Source organism: Panthera tigris, chromosome B3 (genome assembly GCF_018350195.1).
Source record: "Panthera tigris isolate Pti1 chromosome B3, P.tigris_Pti1_mat1.1, whole genome shotgun sequence".
In the NCBI taxonomy this organism is placed as follows: Eukaryota; Metazoa; Chordata; class Mammalia; order Carnivora; family Felidae; genus Panthera; species Panthera tigris.
Window position 1 is genome coordinate 52,094,113 of NC_056665.1, and position 25,226 is coordinate 52,119,338.

Below are 25,226 nucleotides of genomic sequence, written 5' to 3' on the forward strand. Positions count from 1 at the left end.
TCGGTTAAGTGTCCAACTTCAGCGCAGGTCATGATCTCATGGTTCGTGGGTTTGAGCCCCGCGTTGGGCTCTGTGCCGACAGCTCAGAGCTTGGAACCTACTTTGGATTCTGTGTCTCCCTCTCTCTCTGCCCCTTCCCCTGCTCATGCTCATGCTCTCTCTCTCTCCAAACATAAGCATTAAATAATTAAAAAACAAAAATATGCAATGGATCTAGATAGTTCTCCAAAAATGACACATTGTCAATAAACACACACTCAACATTATTAGTCATTAGGTAAATGCAAATCAAAACCACAATAAGATACTACTTCATATTCAAAAAGAATATAAGACAGACTACATTTTAATTAATGTTGGTGAGAATGTGGAAAAATAGAACCCTCATACACTGCTGGTGGGAATGTAAAGTGTTACAACCACTTTGGAAAATGGTCTAGCATTTCTTCAAAAAGTTAAACATAGAGTTATCATATGACACAGTAATTCTACTCTTAAGTATATACAAATCCAACAGAATGGAAAACATAAAACTACACAAAAACTGTTCACTGATGCACATGGTAGCATCAGTAACAATAACCAAGAAGGACAAATAACCCAAATTTCCATAAACTGCTGAATGTATAACCAAAGTGTGGCACATACACAGAGTGGAATTATTTAGCCACAAAAAGAGGACATACTAATACATGTTATAACATGGATGAACCTCCAAAATATTACATTAAATGAAATAAGTCAGTCACAAGGCCACTTGTTACATAACTTATTTACATGAAATACCCAGAACAGGCAAATCTACAGAGAAATAAAGTAGCTTAGTGTTTGTCAGGAGCTAGAAGAAAGGGGAAATGGAAAGTAACTGCTAATGGTTACAGGCTATCTTTTAGGGGGGACAAAAATGTTCCAAAATTAGATGGTTATACAATCCTGTGAATATGCTAGAAAATATTGAACTGTATATCTTAAATGGGTGAAGTGTATGGCATGTGAATTACATACTGATAGGACTTTTTTTTTTTTTTAAGATACAGAAGCTTTCTCCTTGCTCTCTTTTGGATCATTCATTCTGGGGGAAGCCAGCTTCATGAAGCCAACATAATGAAGACATTCAAGCAATCCTATAGAGAAGCCCATATGATGACAAACTGAGGCTTCCTAATAAGTCCTGTGAGTAAGCTATCTACAAGTGGATCTTCCTGCCCCAGTCAAGCCTTCAGATGACTGCAGACCTAACCAACACCTTGACTAAACAAATCTGAGTTAGAACCACCCAGTGAAGTCACCTCCCAATTCCTGACACATACAAAGTATGAGATAATAAATGTTTGTTGTTTAAGCAACTACATTTTGAGACAGCTGGTCATACAGCAACAAATAATACAGTAATTATTTTACATGTTGGAAGGTACTTGAATATCAGGAATATAACCTCCAATTACAGTATTGTTTCTAGGAAAAGATTCAATCCACTCAAGCATTTAGTTTCCACGAATAACTGGTATTTACTCAGTTTTCTAAATTGAAATTCAATCACTATGAGACATATCGGAAGAAATTTCAGATAAATTTATGGGGAAAACTACAAATGATTGGTCAATGTTACATAAGCTGAGTAGTGCAAATGTCAGCATTAAAAGAGAAAAGTAAGGGCATTTAGTCATACCATCCTTTCTTCAATAGTGTTCTCCTATGCACCCTTATCTTTCTTTTAGTAATCCTTCTTTTGTAAGCAGACCCTGCCCTTTCTTCTGCTCTTAGCATAATCTGGGAGTGGTGGGAGGGCCACTCTAAGTAAGATTGGTTAGAGAGAAAAACAATAATGTCCAAAGAGAGAAAAGACCTAAATCACCATCATTTCACTTCTCTAAAAAATCTTCAGTACCTTACTACTTCCTGGTTTTCCAAATGGAATTCTTCTGCCTACTTTCTAAGTATTCTGGCCCCATCTTAACTAGATATAGATATCTTCATTATTTGACACCTTGCTTCCATCCAACTTTTTGCACCAATTCTTGCATGTACACGATTTCTGTCATCAAACTTTTCTCACTGATTCAGGCTCATACCCTCATTTACATTACCACTTTTTTTCTTTCTCTTCCTCTCACCAAAATTCTTCACTATTTCTATGTAGTGAAAAATCTCATAGCATCAAACTCAGCAAAAAATTCCTTGTTTCTGAAAGGTCAAAGGAGTCAAGCAACAGGACACGGCAGTTCAGGCAACAGGGATGATAGTGGACAAAGAATTACTGGGTTTTCAACAATAGCTAAAAATTTTGACAAATACTGACAGCATTATACAACTCAGGTATCATTTACCACAGATTACCAACAAGTATTATAAATCTAAAAATACAACATTATGTTTGGGGTGCCTGGGTGGCTCAGTTGGTTAAGCATCTGACTCTTGATTTTGGCTCAGGTTTCTCATGGTTCATGGGATGGAGTCCCACATGGGTCTCTGCACTGACAGGGTGGAGCCTGCTTGGGATTCTCTCCCAGCCCCACCTCCCGTCCCTCCCTTGCTCACACTATCTCTTTCAAAAAAACAGACATTGTACAAAAAAACAACATTATGTTTAAGATAAATACAAAAGAACACTAAAATTCTGACTATATTTGCTGTGTGAACAATTCAGTGAATATATGAAAAAGTTTTTTAAATTTTTTAAATATTAAAAACACCATTTTCTCTCTTAATATTCCAGACTACAATTGTTTTAAATCTTATATAAATCTTGCTTCATAGATACATGCAAAATTATTTCTCTTTTGGATAATTTTCCATATATTTTAAAATCTCTAACCTGCAAAGAGGGTTTTACCAGTCAGCATTTCAGCAAAGATGCAGCCTGCAGCCCACATATCAATGGCTTTAGTATAATTATTAGGAGAAAGTAAAAGACGTGGAGACCTGTACCATTTAGTAACCAATCCTTCAGAAAGATGACCCTGAAAAAGAAACAAAAACATAGTTCAGTTTTTTTCTTTAGCTGAAGAACAGTACAAAACTTGAATCCCTGATCTTAAAAACAAAACAAAAAACAATAAAAACAAATTGTGAGATCCTAACAAAATACAGCTGGTTTCTATAGTTTTAAGGCACTTATACTTTTCTGGCTAAATAGGAGCTTAAACTCCCCCTGGGATATATAATCTATAAGATGATGTTCACATGAAGTCTGCTGACCAAAATATACTGTAAGAATTTAGTGCTGATTCTAGGTCACACTTTCAAAACATGTTTCAAAAGAGGAGCTATTTTTCACTTCAGGTCTTAATTAAGGAGCAGGCATGTTTCAAATCAATGAGGGAAAGGTAGAGAAGAACACCAAAGGTGCTACTTCTAAACTAATGCCAAGCTCCTTACTGACAACCCACGGGACTGGCTCTACTACATATCCCACTCTTAATCAATTTTGCTACTTTACATTTATAAAGCATTTAACAAAAACAGTTATACATATATTGTGTTACTGCATCCTCAAAACAACCTTGAAAAATTATGAAGGTAGATGTTAACTAGGGGTTCTTTATAACCAAAGCAGCTCCACTTTAATATTTTAAAGATCAGGATCCCACAGATAATTTCATTTTAAAGTTAAAAGACCAAAGTTCAACTCAGAAAATACTCACTTCTTCTATGAAGGCAAAATGTTACCTAAAGTACAGTTACTATGAATCCCTTTAGCTATTCTTACTTCCCATTTTATCTTCATGCAAATTTAGATAGCAAACTAAATTAAGTGTGCCTAAATAAGGCATAACAGAATACTAGAGACTCAAAGGGACACAAGACATAAAAGTTCTAATAGCATCCCCTCTTAACTTCAGATAGAACCACAATTCTGCCCTACACACTTAAGAATATATCCCACTTTTAAATAAGGGAGAGTTTCAGTTATAATAAATAACCATACACTTTTAAGAATTTTTATGTAATTAGGATCCCACTCCACCTTCCTTTTAAACACAGATTCTGACTGAAAGATCTGTATCAGAAAAAAAAAGGTACCATGGAAAGTTTAACACAGTTAAGGAAAAACATCTGTCATAATATAAAAGAAAATACAAGACCTATTCCTGATGATACACATCAGTTTAAAGATCTGTCTCAGCTGGCTTTGCACCTACCTTATGGGAATAATGGGGATCCATGATCCGTGCAAGACCAAAGTCACCTATCTTCAGCACCAAGTCTTCAGTATTAATGAAAAGATTAGCTGGTTTGAGATCTCTGTGCAGTACGTTTGCAGAGTGAATATATTTGAGCCCACGTAGCAGCTGATACATGAAAAGTCTGGCATGCTCTTCCAGTAAAGGGCCCTGCTCCAGCACATTAGCCAAGTCTGTCTCCATGTACTCCTGAACAATGTAAACACTGTTCAGTTCGGTAAGAGAGCCCACATCGTCTGTTAACTGGCTTCCACTAGGACCAAGAATTTCAAACACTTTCACAATGTTATCATGGTCAAGTCTTCTAATAATTTTGATTTCACGTAGAGCATGTTTGACACTTTGGGGATCAGTAAGGACAATTTTCTTGATGGCTACTCTTTTGTCACAGTCATTGTCTACAGCAGAAAAAACCAAGCCATTGCCTCCACAACCCAATGGTTTTAAGTCCATATACCTAGAGCCCAGATCAAAACCATGAATGTTCATGAGACTTTCAAATTTCTCTGCCATTTTGAAACCTCTACTATTGCCTTTTCCTTTCGAATTGTTGAACTTGTGTAAACAAGGAAGAAAACTGACATCAAAAGGAAAGATCTTTCAAAAAAGGAAAAGAAAAATAATTTTGCTTCCACAGCAAGATGATTTCTTGATGTTCATTGCATATGCCAACCAGGCCCGTTGAGTTCCCCTTAGATTTAAAGCTCAAAAAGCTCTACTCATATTGAGAATTAAAAAGATTGCAGTACTCATAGTTCAAGAAAGGGGCAGCAACTCTGCAGACATTTACAGAAAACACTCAAGAAACTCAAACGGAATGAAATGACATACTATGCACTCAGATTTACTGTGCTAAACGATTTAACATTTAACAAAAATGTGAATAAATATGCACACAACAGGCTTCTATGAACATTCTCCTCACAGTGCAGATACATTCAGTGTTGGACTGGTCCTGAGCAGCATCATTCTAAGGTGCTGGTAAGCACTATTTCCGTTATGCCTCTTTTCTTCCTTTGTTGCTGTGTATTTCAACAGGAAGCCCTGGTGGCTGTTGGTTAACAGAAGATGTCTTTTGTTAGTGATCAGGTGGCTCCAGCTCACCACAATCACAATCAAAGCTACCGTCCATCTTACTCTGATACAACCTAGAGGATGAGAAAAAAGAAGGAAAGAATCACCATTGCAGGAAATGCTCTTCTTACACCTTTGTTAAATGACACGAACTGAGCATTTAGCTATAAACAACTACTGGTACATTGAACTTATTTATTTATAGTCACCAAATGGAAAGATGACCCTCAATCAAAAATAGCTATCCATGTTGTAAGCAATTCACATGTACTAGCTCCGACTCTAGATCCCACCATACTAGATACTTTATAGTATTTACAGTCATTAGGTTGTTATCATTTCTTAAATGCCAATGAATGAAGGAAGGTTCATAATTGTTTTACAGAGCTCTTTAGAACTTTTTGAGGACAACATTAGTAACATTTCCCTAAAACAAACAAAAAAACATAATGAGCCTGCAATGTGTTAGTCTTTGTTAAAAAAACATATTTACTTATTAACTATGCCAATCGATATCAAATAAACAAAAATCTAATAGTACAAATAAGAAATCTGCAGAGCATGCTCTTCAGTTTACAAAAGAGTGAACCTGAACAGTGAATAAACCAATAAAGGTGTTTAACTCTACCGGTAATTAGAAAAATCAAATTATTCGAGAAGAAAACATTTCAGATTAGAAAAACATTTTTAAGAGTTTGTTAATATCAAATCTGAGGAGGAATGTGGAAAAACAAGGACTTTCATACAATATTGGTGAGTTGAAATGAGTAAAAGAATGAGAAAGAGCACTTTGGAATAAATAAATATGTATATGAATAAGTAGCATACCTATGATTTGGTAATTTTTCTTCAAAAAACATTCCCTAGAGAAATACTTGCAAATGAAAAAATGCCCACTTTTTTTTGTAGTAGCAAAATATTAAAAACAGCCTAAACTTTCAACAATTGGAGAATAAATGAACTATATTCATATAGGGAACCACTATATAATAGTAAAAATGAATAGATGGTTGAAATCGCCATACACTCAATTTAAAAAAGCAAACTCAAGATAGAAACGGACATGCTGAAACCAGTTATTTCAGGCTCATAAACAGGCACAATGTTACTTTATATATCTATGTCTATATAGATAGATATAAATACAGATATATGGCAAATGTATTAAAAACATGATTGGTAAGTAACAAATTCATGATAATCATTACTTTGAGCAATGAGAGAAGGGATTACCAACAGGGTGGGGTTACACAGTATGCTACAACTACATCTTTAATTCTTTTTTAAAAATATGTATGGAGGCATGACAAATTATTAAGAATTTAATAGAACTGGGAGGTATGTATGTGAAGAGCTCATATAGTGGGGGAAGACTGGCTGACAAATAAGCAAAACACAGATGTCAGATGGCAATAACTGATGTAAAGAAAATAAAAGAGAAAGGGCACAGGGAGAGTGGTTAGGGAATGTCTCTAGTGAGGTGATATTGACAACAAAGCCCCAAAGCAGGTGGGCCTCAGGGGTGCTGTGTGGGAGTAACTGTTGTGGACAGAAGGGCTAGCACATCAAAGCCCCTGAGGGTGAGTATGTGTCTCCTGTCTGAGACACAACTAGGTGGCCAATGTAGCAGCTCATTTAACACATGTAATACAGGCTAACTCTTATATGAAAAGGCTTGTTGTTGCTGCTGCTTTTTGATCCAATAGCTGGCAAAGGTGTACGTACAGTGTTATTTTCTGAATGGGTCTGAAGAAATTGGAAGTGGGACAAGTGCAATATTCATTTATTCAAAGGGCTAATCATTTAAAGGCAATGACAGACATGAAATAAAGCAGTCCATTCTGAACTTGAATTATGTGACAACTTTCAATCACCTTCAGCTGTGGCTTAAGAGAACTGCTAGCACTCTCAAACACATGAGCTGTTTCACAGTAGTGAAGCTTTTGTACAATAGGGAATCTGCCTTTATTTCCTGCCTTCTTCATATTGCCACATACCTCACATGTGGAAATACAAGATTCTGAAAAATATAAGGTACAGCTACTTGCCACAACCTGAGCAAACCACTTTCAAGAAATCCACAAACATTATAACTGTGTGAAAGAGAAACTGATGATACTGATAACTCAGAGTCTAGATAAAGGATCCTTATGGCAACAATTTCACAAAAATTGATATTTACTATCACTGAGTTCTTTTAGTAAATATGAGCACTTCTTGTATCTGATTAATGCTGTCAACAACATTAATAGCCTAACAGCTTTGTTTTACTCTAACAGAGATAGTTTCTTCTCTTTGCAAGCTTTTGTCTGCTTCTCAGAAATCAAGGAAAAAAACAAACAAGCAGACTCCGAAAGATTCTGTACCTTACCAGTTTGTGCAAAACATTTTAAAGTTAAAGTCTGCAAACAAACTCTTGAATTAAAGAATGTTTCAATTTTTAAAAGGCTTTAATTAATACTATCTCCCCTTCCCCTCAATTTTTTCTAGTTGTATACATCTTGGTACTTCCAATTCTCTACCAAATATCCTTTAAGAAACAGTACTTTTTTAATTTATTTTTTAGAAAAAGGGAGAAAGAGAGCACATGCGAGTGACAAAGACAGAATCTTAAGCAGGCTGCTCAGCCCACAGCCTGACACAGGGCTCAATTCTACGACCCTGGGATCATGACCTGAGCCAAAATCAAGGGTTGGACCTTCAACCGACTGAACCACCCAGGCGCCCCTAAAAAAACAGTATTTTTTTAAGGCGCCAATATTTCTGAAATTTTACATTTCCAGTCTCCACCCCAAACAGAATGTTTGTTTCATACTTATCTTCTTGCCCTTGTGTAGACAATTCCTTAAATCTCAGTCAACTTTTAAGTTTTCGATAAATGTACTCAGTTCTACAGACTTGACATACAGAAAAATCTCTAAGCACTCTCTTAAGCTTCTAGTTCACTAGTAGAGCAATCATAGTCAAGCGCAAATAATTTAGCTTTGCTAAAAGTGACACCGCTATTATTGGACAGAATAGCACTATAACAGGAACTGCAGCCAGATGACTGGAGAGTCCTAAGAACGCCAAGATCTCCACTCAAGGCCTCCACCCACATCTGCTCCCTTTAAATCGTAGTGAGACCCAGAAGCATCACAGACCAAAAACAACAAGGATGACAATGCCTTTTCAGATATCTGTGACTGGTCAGCACTTACAGGGGTAGACAGTGGGTAAAAAATCATATTGGGGAAGGCAAGGACTTGTAACCAACCTGAGAATCACAGAGTCCTCATTACAGATTCAGATGATGACTATACTGAAAGACTTGAACAGACTTTACAGAAACATGAGACCATTCTAGTGAAAGAAAGGAATGTTAATCACCAAAACTATAATTCTACAGTGAGGATTACACTAATAAAAAAATGGGGGGGGGGTAAAGCTATTCTTGCCCAGTGATCTACCTCACTGCTCTGTACTAGTCTTTAAAATCCTTCAATATCCATTGGACCAAAAGCTATTGGAGCAGGTTTTCATCCAGGAGCTTGGAAAGTAAGCCCACCTTAATCAGTAAGTTGGAGATAATGCTATACTTCTGCAAGATAAAGTGGATCCACTGAATGTTTCCAATTCATTCATGCTCCTTTCAGCAAGTATTTACTAATTATATGCTATGTACCTGTGAATATACTAGGTACTGGGGGTAAAATAGTAAGTAAAAACAGACTTGTGCCTTGACCTCATGGGGTTTACAGTATGATTGGAAACAAACAATAAACTAATAAAAGGAAAAAAGAGGAAGGCAAAAGGGGACAAGTGGTACCAAGGAATGGTACAGGATGCTGAGAACCTGCACACTGGGGGATCTGACCTAATTAAGGAGATCTGGATGTATGCCTCTGGAAGCCACAAAAAGGCAAAGGCCTCCCATGCTCACTCTTAGTGACCATGAATACAGTTTCCTCCTTATCACCCTGATACAAATCCTGATGTCTCCAACTACCTCCATCTTATAGGTCAATCATGGAGTTCTTTGGCCTGAATAAAAGCATGCAGTTACAACTTAACTGGACCAGCAGATTACTGCTCAGAGCACCCTCCATCCATATCAACAATCTCTAGAAATGTCCTATTTATTCCATTTCCTCTACCATCTTTCATGTTTAACTTCATAAAAGTCAAGTTCAAGGCCTAGACTCAGGAAAAGATACATATTCCTTCTTCATTTCCACATACTTCAAGGGAGGAAAAGGAAAACTAAGATGGGACAGTAACTTAAAATAAACCTTCCCAGCATCCTTCTAATTTCTCTACCTCCAAATGTTACCCACTCCTACCAAACCCAGTGCTGATACTGTGTTGCCTGGAGAGGGATCCTTAATTAATTTAAATTTTAATTAACATTAGCCAATGTTTTGTTTTGAACAACAACTAGGTAAATAAAATGAATTACAAGGAATGATTTATAAGAATAAAGATGGCTTTATGCTTTACCTTTGGTCTTCAGTGATCCACCATATAACAGAAGTAAGTCTTCTATGTAGCCTAGTTTGGGTACCAGCTTCCTACATTTATGACAGTTCCCTGAAACTGCATTGGCCACACAGATCTCCTCAAGCACTCCTTTCTTCCCTTAATCATCCTGCTTTCTGTCACTTAGCCTACCGCCAAGCCAAGAGAAATACAGGCACTGTGAGTCAAGCCTAAGAATATTCAGTAAAGTTATAAAATGACAAAGAAAGAAATAAAACAGTTAAATAAATAACTTCACTCTGCCCCATCTTCCCATTCTATAGAAACTGGATTTTCCTTCCCTTCCTATATAAGAACTTGGCCCCCTATCAGAAAAGGAGTCTGGATGTACAAAGCAAGTTTGAGGTGAGAGACTTAAACATATAAAGGTTACTTATCTGGTTTTCTCTTCCATCTTCCACTCTACTGCTTATCAGGTTAAACGTTGACATGGGTCATCTGGCCTGATCACATGCACTGACAACTCTCCACCTCCCCCTCCTCAATGCCTCTTGCCTACTTTGCTCCTCTCTAGGGTCAAGTGAGTAACTTGAGTTACCTGGAATTCAGCCAACCTCACATCTCCTCAGCCAAAACCTAGCTGCTTTTGGAGAGAAGGGAAAGGTTGAGCTCTATTTACATTCACCTAGGACTATCTCTTAACCCTGGCACAGAGAGGTGTTGTCATAGCAAATTCATCCTCCCCTAAGATCATGTCTCAAGCTCTCATCAAAGCTACTAAGTTTCTAGGGCAGAAAAGGCCAAAGGTTACAGCTTAACTGCTTGTTCATATTCATTGACAATGCCCTTGCTCCTGATGTAGGGGAGCCCTAAGAGTTACCAGGGATCCCTCTCAAGATAATGGAATTCAAGGAGGCTCATTGTGCAAACTAATGTCAATGAATGATCTTAGCCTTCTGGGGTGGGACGAAGGACCTTAAAACTAAAACACCAAAGCCTAACAGGCCTTGCCTACTATCAGTATCTGCTATAGAAGCAAACTTACAAAGTCAAAGAGTATTACTTGGCTTCAAAGTATCCAATTTTTTAACAACTCTTCTACTCCCAGCTTCTGTTCTTAAATTGTCTGATCCTTTGCCTGAATATACTTTAAGAATTTGCATTTGCCTTTAACTATTTAAAAAGCCATTATAAAATAAATGCCATTATGTTTATTTAGGTGCTTATCTCTACTTGCTATTTATTCTAGGGTATCCATATTAGAATATAAAAACACAGACCAGATAACTTGGTCAAAGAATCTCTCAAGACCCTTCCAACTCTAAGTCTATGATCTGTGGAAGTACATACAACAGGTCTTTTACTTATCTGGTCTTTGTTCCCAAGCACTTCTTATGGTGGTATGCCCAGAATGGGGGAAATGTGATTGAAACTGCTATATACTAAACATTAAACAAATACAATCCTTTCTACAAATTTATGGCTGGAAATTTAAAAATAATTATAATAACCCTTCATCCCCTCTCCTATCTTTCTCTTGCCTGAGACCTCATTTCTAAGACTCCTCTCTTAACTAATGTTAAGGCAACACCAGAGCAAATATATAAGCAGGAGACAAGTGGGCAGCCTCCTCCTTCAAGTGCCTTTGGCCATATGAGGATTCCAACCAGATGAAAATTAATATAAATATCTGTAGTCAACATAGGTTAGATTACTGTACACTAACAGAAAATCCCCAACATCTCATTGACTTACAACAGAAGTTTTAAGTCATGCTCATGCAACAAGTCCAACGTAGCTGTCATCCAAGTTGCTGAAGGAACTACCAGCTCTGCCACTGCCACTCGATGGTGCCAGAAGGAAACAGAATGTGGGAATACCTCACTGGTCTAAAGCTTCAATCCAAAAAAGACACATTTCACTTCTGCTCACATTTTACTGATCAAGGCAGGTCACATGGTCAAACCTGCTTCAAGGGAGTGGGGAAATGCAATCCCAACATAGTCCCAGGAGCAGATAACCAAGATGTTTTGAACAGCTTTGACTGAAATAGCTTTAATTCTACCATCCATTACATTTTTATTCAACAAAACCTTACTGCATGCTTACCATATGCCAGACATTGTTTTAGGCATTAAGATACAGCAGGGATCAAAATAGTTTAAAAAAACAAACACCCTGACCTCATGGAGCACATACTCCTAGATCATTGTAGTAGATTCCTCCCTCGCCCACTAACATTTCTTCCCCCCCCCCCCCCTTTTCTAATAGTATTCTCCTTCCCTTGTCTTAGGCCATCCTTGCCCAATCTAATCTCATCTCTACTCTTCAGATCCCTCTACACTTCCAGGGCACCGTTCCCCTCCCCTTTGTTGCATGTAGCTCTTTTTTAAAATAAAAGGTTTGAGATTCAGTTGCTTTATTAATACTTTCTGAGCATAGTACCTGGTACTTGTAGGCATTTTAAAAACTGTACTGAGTGAATTAATGTAAATATCAAATTGTATTTGACAGTAAGAAGTTTTGGAGAAGATAAGCTCTATCCTCAATTTTTTCAGAATCAGATCATACTCTGACCTACCACAGGGGAACATCAGTGATGACTCCTAGATCTGGTACTTTCCTTTCCAGGCATTCCCCCCAGGAGCCTCACCCTATGGTAAACACACAGGTTTATCAACATGTGAAACAAGCTCACTCAGACTGAAAACAAAAACAAAAACCTTCAGCTTTGTTATAGTGCCTTTTTTGTTGTCGAGGTAGTAAGAAGGGGTTGTACCACTGAAATAGAGTCTTATATTAGTAGACAAGCAGGATTCTATAGGAAGCCATTAGCCCATGTGATAGCAAGTAGGTATCATGAAGATATGGGAGACCTTGACATTATTCTGATTCTTCTTCAGTTCATCCTAGCAGGCTCTATGGCATTTAACATCAAAGCTTTCCAGACTGCACATCAAACATCACTGCTGTCATTTTTCAGCTAACCCTGGTGAGGGTATGAAGAAGGCCATGCAAAACACTTTTGGACTCTCATCAAATGGACAGAACCACATACTTCATTGGAGAATAATACCCAATTAAAAAAAAAAAATGAATCAGAATGGCATGTAATTTTCCTGGAATATCCTTCCTGGTTTGTTTCTCATTTTCTCCAAGGCTGAACAAGCTTACAAGATTAAAAAGCACAGTGTAAGTTTCCTGTCAGATTCACACTAACGTTTGGCACTACTGAAAAATTCCTGTCTGGGTTCACTAAGCCCATATTAAAAGGGGGTAAAAAATGAATTAAAGAGATCTGACATCTAGTTCAGGATTCAAGGCTAAATTAGCTGTGTATCAAAGTAGTCCACATTTCTAGGCCTCAGTTCCTCATCAGGAAAATGATGTAGCTAAACTACATGACTACTACAGCCTCTTCCAGCTCTAAAATTTTATAATTTTTTTAAGTTTATTTATCTTTTTTGAGAGACAGTGTGAGTGGGGGAGGGGCAGAGAAAGGGAGAGAGAAAATCCCAATCAGGCTCTGTGCTGCCAGTGCAAAGCCCAATGCAGGGCTCGAACCCATGAAACCGTGATATCATTCCTTGAGCCAAAATCAAGAGCTGGATAATTAACCAACTGAGCCACCCAGGTACAACCAAAGTTTTATAATTTTAAAGAAAGGTTCAGGATTTCCACTTCTGATTGGAATGCAGAAAATTACAAGACTCTATTACTCTCACCCTATAAACCACAATAAGTTGGATAAGCTACAATATTGCAGTTTTAAAAAAAGCTCAACAGGAAATCTAAAGATGCAAAGAAATCTAAATTCTAAAAAAATTTTTTTAATATTTATTTTTGAGACAGAGAGAGAGAGAGAGCGCGCGCACGCAAGCAGGGGGAGGGGCAAAGAGAGACACAGAATCCAAAGCAAGCTCCAGACTCTGAGATGTTAGCACACAGCCTAACACAGGACTCGAACCCACGAACTGTGAGATCATGACCTGAGCTGAAGTAGGTCGCTTAACTGACTGAGCCATCCAGGTGCCCCAAAGAAATCTAAATAAATTCTAGAAAACATTAAGCCCTTCATAAAAGAAGGACCATGGCATAACTATTCTCATTCCTGGCAAAGTAAATAATTTACCACTAACAAAACTGAGAAGAAACCAACCAAATTTATAACCAACTTTAATAGCTACATGTGGTTTCAGCAAACAGATTAGAATTCAGAGGAGGCCCAGCTTCAAGTCCCACCCGCCAACTCTTCCCCACAGGTCCTCACTGAGAACAAAAATCTGAGGGTAAGGCAGGAAAGCTGAGAGAGAATCTCATGAAGCATATGGGCCTCCAACACATCCAAGGCAGCTGCCCTCTGAGGGCGGTGGCGAGGGACAAGTCAGGAAGCAATGCATTCTGAGTATAAGGCAGATGTTCTTCCTAAAGCAAATAAACAGGGCAAAAACACAAAGTACAGAAAACCTGAAGTGGTACCAGAAAGCAAAGAAATGTCCAAGCAGTCCCACGAGCTAACCGCTAGGCTGAACAGATTCAGAAAGCTGACAGGGTAGAAATATATGAAGAGATAGTCAACAAAGACTTTCCAAAACTGACAAAAGACACCTACTCACAGACTCAACAACTCAATGCAAGGCAAGCAGGATAAATATAAAGAAATTCATACCTAGGCAGATCATAGCCAAATTGTTGAAAATGGAGGAGGAGGAAAAAAAAAAAAAAGAGCTCCTCTTAAAAGCAACCAGGTAAAAAAGAGTTAAATATATTAAGAGAAGAATGAATAGGATGGCTGATTTATCACTAGAAATGATGAAAGCCAGAAGACAACCTAACGTCATCTTTCAAGTGCCAAAAAAAAAAAAAAAAAAAGGAAATATTAACCCAGAATTCTGTATCTAGGGAAATACATTTCAAAAGTGAAGATGAAATACAGACATTTTCAAAGAGACAAAAGTGACAAGAATTGGTCTCCCTCAGACTTTTGCTAAAAAAATGCTACAAGTTCTTGGGCTGAAGGAAAATGACAACAAATGGAAGCTGCAGAAAGGAACAAAATCTCCAGAAGGGGTAAATAACTGGAGAATATAAAAAATCTTAAAACAAAACAAAAAACATCTACATGTTTAAATGTCTTTAAGAGATTACTGATTTAAAGCAAAAATAATAATGTATCATGGGGTTTACAGCACATGTAGAAACAAATTTTAAGACAACAAGAGCACAAAGTGCTGGAAAGGGGTGAACTGAATCATGCAATTCTAAGGTTTACAGAATTGGTGAAATAATTTATAATATTTTAAAAAGACTGTGATAACTAGTAAAAGGCTCACAGGTTATCCTTAAACACCTTCTTCCTTTTTGGTCATTATGTTTACTTAATAACATGTCCATCAATGGAGAGTAAAAGGAAGGGAAAAAAGGAAAACTAAATAAATCAACAACTGCAAGTAATGACTTAGTTTGTCAAGAGGTTCTTTTATATTTTTACATCAATCATAATATAAACCAATACATTAAATGTTACAGATTCATTGGTAATTCCGAAAGAAATGGAAATTAACCATGTTAATCAAGATATACATATTTTCATTGAAATAACAAACTTGATTAAGAATGTATTATGTGGCAACTATTGTACTGGACATATACTCTTATACTAAATCCTAACAAGGCTGTAAAATGGATTTTATGACCTTTATTTCAGACAATTTAAATAATGCATTCAACATCACACATCAATGAAAGAGCCATGATTTGAATCTCAGGTTGCAAACTAAAGCCCATGACCTTCTCTCAAATAATAATGCTTTTTTTTTTTTTACTGACCAGTAAACACTCCCCCACCTCTTACAGAGTACAATATATTTCCTACAGACAGGACACTCTTCTGTATAACCAAAAAGTAATCAAGATCAGGAAATTAACACTGGTATAATACTACTATCGAATACTCAGATCCCATTTAAGTTTCTGCAATTATACCAATAATGTACTTGAGAGCTAAAGGACCCAGGCCAGAATCACATGTTACATTGACAACACAATCTTTAATGTAGTTTTCCCTTTTAGAAGCTTAAAGGAATCAAACATTTTCTATAGTCCACAAAAATTTAATTTACTGAGTACCTGGCATGTGTCAGGCACTATTTGATGGTACAGTGCATATTAAGACAGTTAAGGTTCTTCTACTTCCAAAGAGTTTACAATCTAGTTTACAATCTAGTGAGGACAGATTAACAAAGAAATAACATAACTCCAGATTTATCTAAGTGCTATGATTGAGTGTCTGGGAAATGGCCATCTAAGAAGCTGAAATCTAAATAAGACGGTACCAGCATTGCTATGAGATGGGAGCAGAGCATTCCAAGCAGAAAAAACAGCAAATACAACCTAAAGAAGGAAAGAACGTGGTATTTTGGAGGAAAGGATGGCAGTGTAGCCACAGCATCCTGAGCAAAGAGAGGGGGGAGTGATGTGGAGTTAAAACTAGACAAGTAGAAAAATAACACATGAGGCTCTGAATTTTACAGTAAGCACAAAGGAAAGCTATGAAGGATTTAAGCAGACAACTGGCACAGTTTCATTTACATTTTAAAAAGATGAATTCTGGCTACTGGTAGGAGAATGGACTGAAGATAATAGAGTGAAAGTAGAACCAGTTAAAAGCTATTTTCAGTAGGCCAAGTGAGGTGATGGTGGCTAAAACTAGGATGGTAGCAATCAAGATGTAAAATAGGAGAGAGATTCAAACAATATTCTGGAGACTAAGAGAATCTGGTGATGGATTAGACATGGGGGGTAAGGGAAAGAGGATTTAAGGACAACACCTAGGTGCCAATTACTGAGATGGGGAAGACTGGAAGAATAATAATATGGGAAAAAGTTCTATTTTGGATATGTTAAGCCTATTTACATAGTGTCTGTTTAGGTAACTGAGTGGTAGTATCAGGTACACACTGGATAATGTCTGGAGCTCAGGTGAGAAGTCTAAATGTAAATCTGAGAATTATCCACAGTAGACAGTACTTAAGTTGAATGAGTCGACCAGCTGGGAAAAGAATTTAGAAAGGGTTGGGGGAGGCCCAGAACTAAACTCTGGGATATGCCAATATGTGGAGGCAGGTAGAGGACAGAAGCCTGTAAAAAATTTTAACAAGGTGTGAGGTAGCAGAAAAACAAGAATATATGTCTCATAAGCTAAGAAAAGCAGGTGAATATGCAGAAAACAGTAGTCAACTATATTGAATTCTATTACAAGATCCGGTAAGATGAATTTGGTAAATCAAAAGTCACTGGTATCTTGATTAGAGCAATTTCATGGGGTTGAGATGGTGACAGAAGCCAGTCTAGGAGGAGCAAAGAGGAGAGAGCACACAAAGACAACCCCTGAAATTTTGCTTCAAAGACAATCAGAGAAATGAGAAATTAGACAGTAGCTAGAGGAGAATGTGCAATCAATCAGGAGAGGGTATGTAACAGATTTCTATAGACATACTGTTCAATATGGTAGCCAATCAGCCACATATGGCTACTGAACAAATGAAATATGGTTAGAAGGCTGAGAAACTGATAGTTTTTCCTCAATAAATTTTTATTTAAATAGCCACATGTGGCCAGTGGCTACCACATTAGATAGTTCAGAGCACATTTATGTACTAATAAAGACGATCCAGTAGAAAGGGAAAAATTCATGATACAACCAAGAGATGAGTCCATAAGAAGTCAAGAGAAGGAAAGCAGAGCTCAAGTGGAAGAATCTACAAGGGATATGACACGAGTGAAGCAAAGCATGAAGTTACAGCAACCAGTGGAAACCAGTAAAATCTAAAATTACACTATGTCTTAAGCCTGGTTGAAATCTTAAGCATAAGACTAAATTACAGAAGGCCATAAAAGCTAACCAGGAGGTCTTAGGAAGGCAATTTGTATTTACTAAGTATGTATTAAGCGCGAGGCATTTTCTAAGTGACAAATTATTTCTGCTACTCAGAACTAGTACCTTGCAAATCTTATTTTACAAACAAAAGTACTGATACTCTGAGAGAGAAAACAACTTCACTGAAATCATATACATAGTAAATGTGAAGATCTGGACACTGGCCAGTCTGATTTACCTTAGGGTTAGTTCTTCCCTGTGCCTAATGTGCGAAGTTAAGAATCAATCAATGTTTCTGCACCTGGAAATAATATAAAAAATGGCAGGGGTGCCTAGGTGGCTCAGTCGGTTAAGCATCTCTTTATTTTGGCTCAGGGTATGATCTCGTGGCTTCTGAGTTCAAGCCCCATATCGGGCACTCTGCTGTCAGTGCATGAACCCCTTTCAGACCCTCTGTCACCCTCTCTCTCTGCCTCTCCCCCACTTTCTTGCGCTCGTGCTCTCTCTCTCTCAATAATAAATAAAACATTTTTTAAAAATGGCAGATCAATCTGGCAGCTATCAACAAGTGCCAACAAGCCTGGAGGTACTAGACCAGAGGCAAAAACTATCCCCTCGATACTATCTACAAGATAATTAAGGCACATTTATTTAACAACGATTTTTAATTTTTTAATGTTTATTATTTTTGAGCAAGAGAGACAGGGTGTGACCGGGAGAGAGGCAGAGAGAGAGGCACAGAATCCAAAGTAGGCTCCAGGCTCTGAGCTGTCAGCACAGAGCCCGATGCTGGGCTCAAACTCAGAACCGTAAGATCCTGACCTGAGTCGAAGTCAGACACTTAACTGACTGAGCCACCCAGACGCCCCTTTAATTTTTTTAATCTGAGTGAAAATATCTTTATTAAGACAAACAGGAAAACATACATTCTTGCAACTTACATTATCTACTAAATACAACAGTATCAATCAGAAAACTGGCAGTACTTTATATTAACTACTAAAATCATATCTGGGTATAATGGAAAAGCAAGCAGTTAGAAACCATCTTTCCAATTTGTAAATGAAGAAGGAAATTATTTTTTAATATTTATTTATTTTGAGAGAGTGAGCGAGTGGTGTGGTGGGGGAGGCAGACAGGGAGAGAATCCCAAGCAGGCTCTATGCTGCCAGCACACAGCCCTACGCGGGCGGGGCTCAATCTCAGGAACAGTGAGATCATGACCTGAACTGAAATCAAGAGTTGGCTGCTTAACCAAGTGAGCCATCCAGGTGCCCCAAGAAGGAAATTATTAAACTGAGCCTAATCAGTTATTAAATTACACCTTAGATTATTTTAAATTTGGTACAGGCAAAAATCATCTAGATCTGCACTGTCCAATATGGTAGCCACTAGCTACACGCAGCTATTTAAATATAATTAAAACAGGGGCGCCTGGGTGGCTCAGTCGGTTGAGTGTCCGACTTCGGCTCAGGTCATGATCTCATAGTTCGTGAGTTCAAGCCCCGTGCTGACAGCTCAGAGCCTGGAGCCTGCTTCAGATTCTGTGTCTCCCTCTCTCTCCGCCCCTCCCCTGTCTGTGCTTTGTCTCTCTCTCTCTCAAAAATAGACATTAAAAATAAATAAATAAAATTAAGTTAAACATTCAGTTCCTCAGGTGCACTAGGCATCATAAAGTGCTCAACAGTTACATGTGGCTAGTGGCTACCTCACTGGACAACAAAGAATACAACACTTCCATCATCACAGAAAGTTCTATTGAACAGTGATCAATTAGAGCTTCAATTTCCCTTTTGACTTTTTTCAGGAGACCCAATAAAAGGAGCAACTCAGAAAACCTGAATTTTCCAAATCAGTCACTAACCAGTTAAGCAACTAAATATACATCATTTAGCAGAGCTTCTAGAAATGAGTGTGCATTTGAATCACCTAAGAGTCCTGTGAAAATGTAGATTCTAATTCAGTAGGCCTTGGGATGGGGTGGAGAACTCTACACTAACAAATTTCTGAGTGATGTTAATACTGCTGGTTCAGAAATAACACTGAGTACTAAGATGTTAGTTCTCTCTGGGCCTCGGGTTCCTCAGCTATCATGTACCTGGGGTAAGAAAATGGCCATGACTCCTCTGTAAACGCTAATATTTTATAGTTGATACAGAATTAAATGCAGAGATTTCATTCTCAGCAGAGGAAGTTTCTTCCCTGAAGTATTCTAACAAACAACTTTTGTGCTACCATTTTTTTCCCATGAAATGACATACTAACTTTAAATGAAAATCAATGGAAAAATCTGATTTGCTATATAAACGTTCAATCTGTGTACACTTTTAAATCCTTAAATAGATTTAAAGGGCTGACATGTATGAAAGACAAACCTTTTAAGAACCATCAGCGGGGCACACTATATTTTCTAAATACACAGCTTATGGAAGAAAAAACTTGATGCTGGACTCAGCCCATACCACTGTTACCTTAAAAGCATCAGCTCCACATGAAAAGCCAACTCCCTGGGAAAAGCCATTAACTACAATAACACTATGTTGTTTTGTTTTTGTAAAGTTTCAGTCAGGTCTCTGAGCAATAATACTGACCAAAATCCCCATACCACTAGCAAGCTACAGAGTAATGTTAACAGCCCACAAAACAGGCTGAAGGCGCTGACACAGGGCAGCCAACAATGCCACAAAGAACTTATTTTGAGACATCTATTTTAACATGAGTCCTAGAGTAACACATGGTTCAAATGGGCAATGCGAACAAGGAACTGGACCGCAGAGGTGTGGCTCACCGTTTCATAAGGATCTCATGGAAAGGAGACAGGCTAAGGTATCCAGTTTGTTCATAAATTCTGAATTATGAATGACAGGTAATTATCTATACTCTTAAAAAGATAATACTGCGGGGGGGGGGGGGGGGGAGCGCAGTCAGTTAAGCATCTTACTCTTGATCTCAGCTCAGGTCATGATCTCATGTGAGTTAGAGCCCCACATCGGGCTCTGTGCTGATGGCACAGAGCCTGCTTAGGATTCGGTCTCTCCTGCTCTCTCTGCCCCGCCCCTGCTTGTGCACCCACTTGTTCTCTCAAAATAAATAAATATACTTAAAAAAAAATTTTTTAAACCTGGAAATGCAACATGTTCAACCTCTAGGTGATAGGATGTTTTGAAAATATAGGATACTTTTACATTTGTATTTTTATACTTCCTTTAGTGGGAAATACAAAGTTTAAATTAAACTTCATTAAACTTCTGTATAAATCATGGAAGGATCTTCCAAAATCTTTCCAAAGATTTAATTCACATTAACAATACACCTTACTACCTGCAAAACTCTTCAAATAAATCACTTTGAGAAGAAAACCTAGGGGATGGGGAGTTTTTCTTCTCACTTTTAAAACAAACTGCTATTCTCCTCAATCTTTTTCCCCCCTCAGTCTTATTTTAAGCCAACCTGCTAAATGGTGGCTTTAAAAACTCTGTCAAAATATCTTGTTACCAAATTTCAGTTTGAGTCCTAAATTTGGAACCTTACATTCTGCTGGTCTTTAAAAAAAAGACTGATGAGGGGTGCCTGGCTGGCTCAGTCAGTGGAGCATGGGACTCCTGACCTCAGGGTTGTGAATTCGAGCCCCATATTGGGTGTAGAGACTACTTAAAAATTAAAAATAATTAAAAATAAACTTGGGGGGAAAAAGCACTGATGAAAAAGTGCCTATAACAACACCTACTTCAAGTTGTCTTTATTAAAACAGAAAATTCATGTAGATCAGGAGAAAGCACTACGTATAATTCTATCAGAGTGAAATGCTCATGTTCAGAGCTATATCCGATTAATATTTCTGCACCTTTACATTTATTTAAACTAATTTCTACATATTAAAGATAACTTTTAAATTACCAATGAGAACATAAGGTTAATTTCTACCCATACCACAAAAGTTCTGATTTTAAATAATCCTTAACAAATCTCTCAATAAGGGAAGAACTGCTGGTATCAAACGTTTAATCATAGCAACTGACCAGCAATTAATTTTACCTCTCAACAAACGTTACAAAATTCCACCTGTAGGTTATATGACCTTCTTTTAAAATGCAATTTAAGAAGCCATTACTCTTAGAGAAACTGTGGCTCCTCTTGAGAGAATTATGATGTGGACAGAAACATTTTAGCCCTATCATTTAAAAAAATACAGTGTATAAAAAAAAAAAAGGGCCACGTAGCAGTCCGTGGGCAGTATGAGTCATCATCCAACTCAAAACTTGCCACACTTCTAAGCTTCCTCCTACCAGACCCCATCCCCTTCAGTAATGTACCCTGAGTCAGCAAACCTTACTATTTTGTCAGTTATGAATTCTCACGATGGTTAAATGAACTTATGCAAAACACTGCAACACATTTAGTACTAACACTTGTCATGAGAACATGTGCTGTTTCTATCGCAAAATTAACTCATCTTCAAATCAATCTTCTTCAGATTCTTTCTTAATCACAAAGAGTAGCCAAACACTACATTTAATCCTCTTTTGCAAGTAAATGAACTCCAAAATATGGTCATATATAAAGGTTTTTATAAACAATTCCCTATTTCCGAGATTTTTTTTTTTTTTTTTTTTTTTTTGCTTAACAGTAACATCTAAATAATAAAACATGTCCTGCTCAAATCTGGCATATTTCCTAGATGACTACAATTACTGAATTTAGAACACCAATAAGCAATTTTACAAGTTTCACCAGGCAATTCTTACTAAGTGATGTAACATATATATGTGAAAGGACTTTACACTCCTTGGCACACTGCAAGCAAGCCCTTCATAAACGTGTTTGAACAACGACTTGTTAGAGAGGTTAGAAATTCTTCCACCCAGTTCAAAATTACTTTTCACACATTAAAACCTGACATTTCTAAGAAGAAACTCTAGAAGCCGTTCCTTTTCAGGGCCAGGCCCTGTTTGGACCCTACATTCTTCCTGTCAGATTACTCTTTCCATCTCAGTTTCCCAACGCTTAAGAGAGAATATATCCAATCAGAACTTTAAAACAGAACAAGGCTAGAAGAAACAAGCAATCAGAAAATTACACTGAAGCTGTCTGAGCTCCATTTTGTCCCCCGTTAATTTTTTTCCCTTGACAAATCATCTTGCATCGTTAAAAAAGTTAATACTGACTTTTAAGAGCATTTTTAGCACTGAAGAAAACAACATGAATTTTGCTGCAAACGCAATAAAGCTTCTAATTCCACCACTTCATTGGATGTTTGCCAATGAGCAAGCAAAAGATAAATAAAACAGGAAAGGAATCAAAAAGATCCTGCTTCACAGAGCTCCCACCTAACACCTGAACCAGTTGAGTCTCGCTAAGCCAAGGAACAAAGGAGGCTAGAAGACCTTTACTTTTCAACGCACCTCACTAAATCAGATAAAAACGCACAGCCAAGTGAAGAGGCCCTTTTCAGTGAACTGACAAAACAAGTTTCCATTTGGGTACTTTCAAAGACCAATGCTCCAAGTCCCGAACGCAGCTAAGGAAAGGCTGCAGTGGGGGGGGGGGGGGGGGGGTGGAGAAAAGAAATTAGGAATTCCGACTCGGACAAGTTTTCTGTACCTCATTTACAGCTACAACTCAAAACTTAGGCAGAAGACTTCGGGGCTCTGAGACCAGCCGCGTGAGTGGTGCGCGCTACGCAATTCGCCGAGTCCACTGGAGACTTTGCCCGGCCGGAGTCAGCTGAGGCCGAGTCACCGGAGTGGGATGGGGGAGGAGACGCGGGAGCATTTCGAAGGCAGCGTGCCAAGAAGGCGAGACTCCGCGCCACCTCACGCTCCCCGGGACGCCCATCCCGGCCGCCGCCCCTCGCCCGTCGCTCGCCGCCCGGGGCGGGCTTCGAACCCTCGGAGCCCGGCGCGGGTGGCGGTGCCGCAGCGGAGCAGCGGGGCCCCGGGGCCGGCGGGCGCGGCCGGGCCCGGCAGCCGGCGAGGGGCGTGCCGGGTGGGAGGGGCGCGCCGGCCGCTCTGCCGGCCCCACGCGGGGACCCCGGCCCGCCGCCCGCCGGCTCGCGCGGGGACGCGCCGGCCAGGCCCGAGCGGGCGGGCCGGCGGGCGGGAGGGCCGGAGACGGAACAAAAGCGCCTTTGTTGAGCGGCGGCCGCCGGAGGGTCACACACAATGGAGGAAGGAGCCGGCTCCGCCGCCGCCGGCGGGCCCGCCGCGGCGCCCTCCAGAGCCGCCCCGCCGGCGCGCCCCGCACACGTACACACACACACTCACGGGACTTCTCCGGCTCATCGAGGGAGTGCGGGGCCCGCGGACAGCCCCCAATGTCGGCTCAGGTCTCCGGCTGTGCTGGCGGCAGCGGCGTCTCCGAGGCTCTCGCTTTGCCGCAGTCGCCGCCATGTAACCCCGACCCGCGAGAGAGGGCGAGGGAGAGGGGGCGGGGTATCCATGAGCCACGCCCCCTCGCGTCACAGGCTCACTCCACGGGTTCCCCCGCCCCCGCTCGGCCCCGAGCGCCTGCACGCGCCGGAATTTCCAACGCTGGTGACTGGGTTCCGCGCGCTGCGGGGGCGGCGGGAGAGGCACGCGGTGTCATCAGCCACCTCAGGTGGGCTGGGCTGGGCCGGGGGCTGGGTGGGAGGTGGGCAGACGGGCCCTCTGTGCTCTGCCCTTGCCACATCACTATAGCACAAAGTGACCAAACTCCTTGCTAGTGTTTATTTGCTCACCTACTACGGGCAAGCCACTGGGCCATCCGAGAGGAGTGAGCCTTAGCCCGTGTGCTTAGGGATGGGCCGGGAAACAAGAAAGCCTGGGCCTGAAGACAGGTTGGCTAGAAGGTAGCAGCCTGAGTACGAAGCCAACACTGTTAGCGGCTAAAAGCTAAGAAGGTCATTAATTCTGCCTGAGGGTTAGGAGGAGGGCTTCTAAGTGAGGTCGCCACGGGTGATCTTTCATCTGGACCAGAAGGAGCAGATATAACCAGAGGAGGCTCAGCTGGATCTGAAGGAGATATAACCAGAGGAGACGAGGGGGAGGGTGTTGTTGCGTTGGGAACAGCAAGAGAGCTAAAACAGGAAGGAGAGCACCTGGCTTGTTGCTGAGCTGGGACTAGGCCTGAATCAGAATTTGGGAAGGGGTGTACTGTGAGATGTAGTGGGAAATGTAGATTGGTGCCTTCTTGGGACTACTTGGATGAAAGCAAACTTAATTTTATTTACCATGACTTATTTGGTCCAAGGAGCCTTTCCAGCATTTATGGGAAATTTATGTAGTTATTTATCAATTTAGAGACACGGGTCAGCACATTTTTTCAATGACTTAATAATTCCTGGTGAGGACCAAACGTTTGGTAGTCCCTTAACCATTATTATGCCCATCTTAAAGCTTGAGGCAAATAACCACTTTAAATATCACATAGTAGCTTGAAGTTAAGTGGTTGGGATAGAGCTGGTGTGTTCTATATGTTTTATATTTAAAACAGTATCATCTGAGTACCAGGTGTGAAGAGGTTGAGTAGATAAAACCAAGAGAAAGGGGGAGCCTGTTTCCAACCGCAAGATTTTGTGGATGCAGTCTCTCTGCAACAAGAGCTCCCTAGGTGTGACCATTACACATCCCTCCTGCCCCCGCAATAGGATA

At 39.5% G+C, this 25,226-nt stretch overlaps 2 protein-coding genes across 3 annotated transcripts in view; one reads left to right on the top strand and one right to left on the bottom strand.

Annotated features, from left to right (window-relative positions):
* The window catches only part of BCL2L10 (BCL2 like 10), an 81,678-nt gene extending 80,473 nt beyond the window's left edge, over window positions 1-1,205 (top strand). The window contains exon 3 of the mRNA XM_042988842.1: window positions 1,032-1,205. Within this exon, the coding sequence (XP_042844776.1) occupies window positions 1,032-1,155 (124 nt within the window). The 3' untranslated portion in view covers window positions 1,156-1,205. The remainder of the gene's footprint in view (window positions 1-1,031) is intronic.
* Window positions 1-24,220, bottom strand: part of MAPK6 (mitogen-activated protein kinase 6) — a 36,225-nt gene extending 12,005 nt beyond the window's left edge. Inside the window, exons 1-3 of one of the 2 annotated variants that reach the window (XM_042988836.1) lie at window positions 23,859-24,220; window positions 4,143-5,332; window positions 2,816-2,960 (exon numbers count right to left, since the gene is read on the bottom strand). In XM_042988836.1, coding sequence (XP_042844770.1) covers window positions 2,816-2,960; window positions 4,143-4,697 — 700 coding nt within the window. In that variant the 5' untranslated portion in view covers window positions 4,698-5,332; window positions 23,859-24,220. Of the gene's footprint in view, window positions 1-2,815; window positions 2,961-4,142; window positions 5,333-23,196; window positions 23,538-23,858 lie in introns of those variants that run through there. The other variant, XM_007081856.3, reaches the window with a different exon arrangement.
* Between the last annotated feature and the right edge of the window lie 1,006 nt (window positions 24,221-25,226).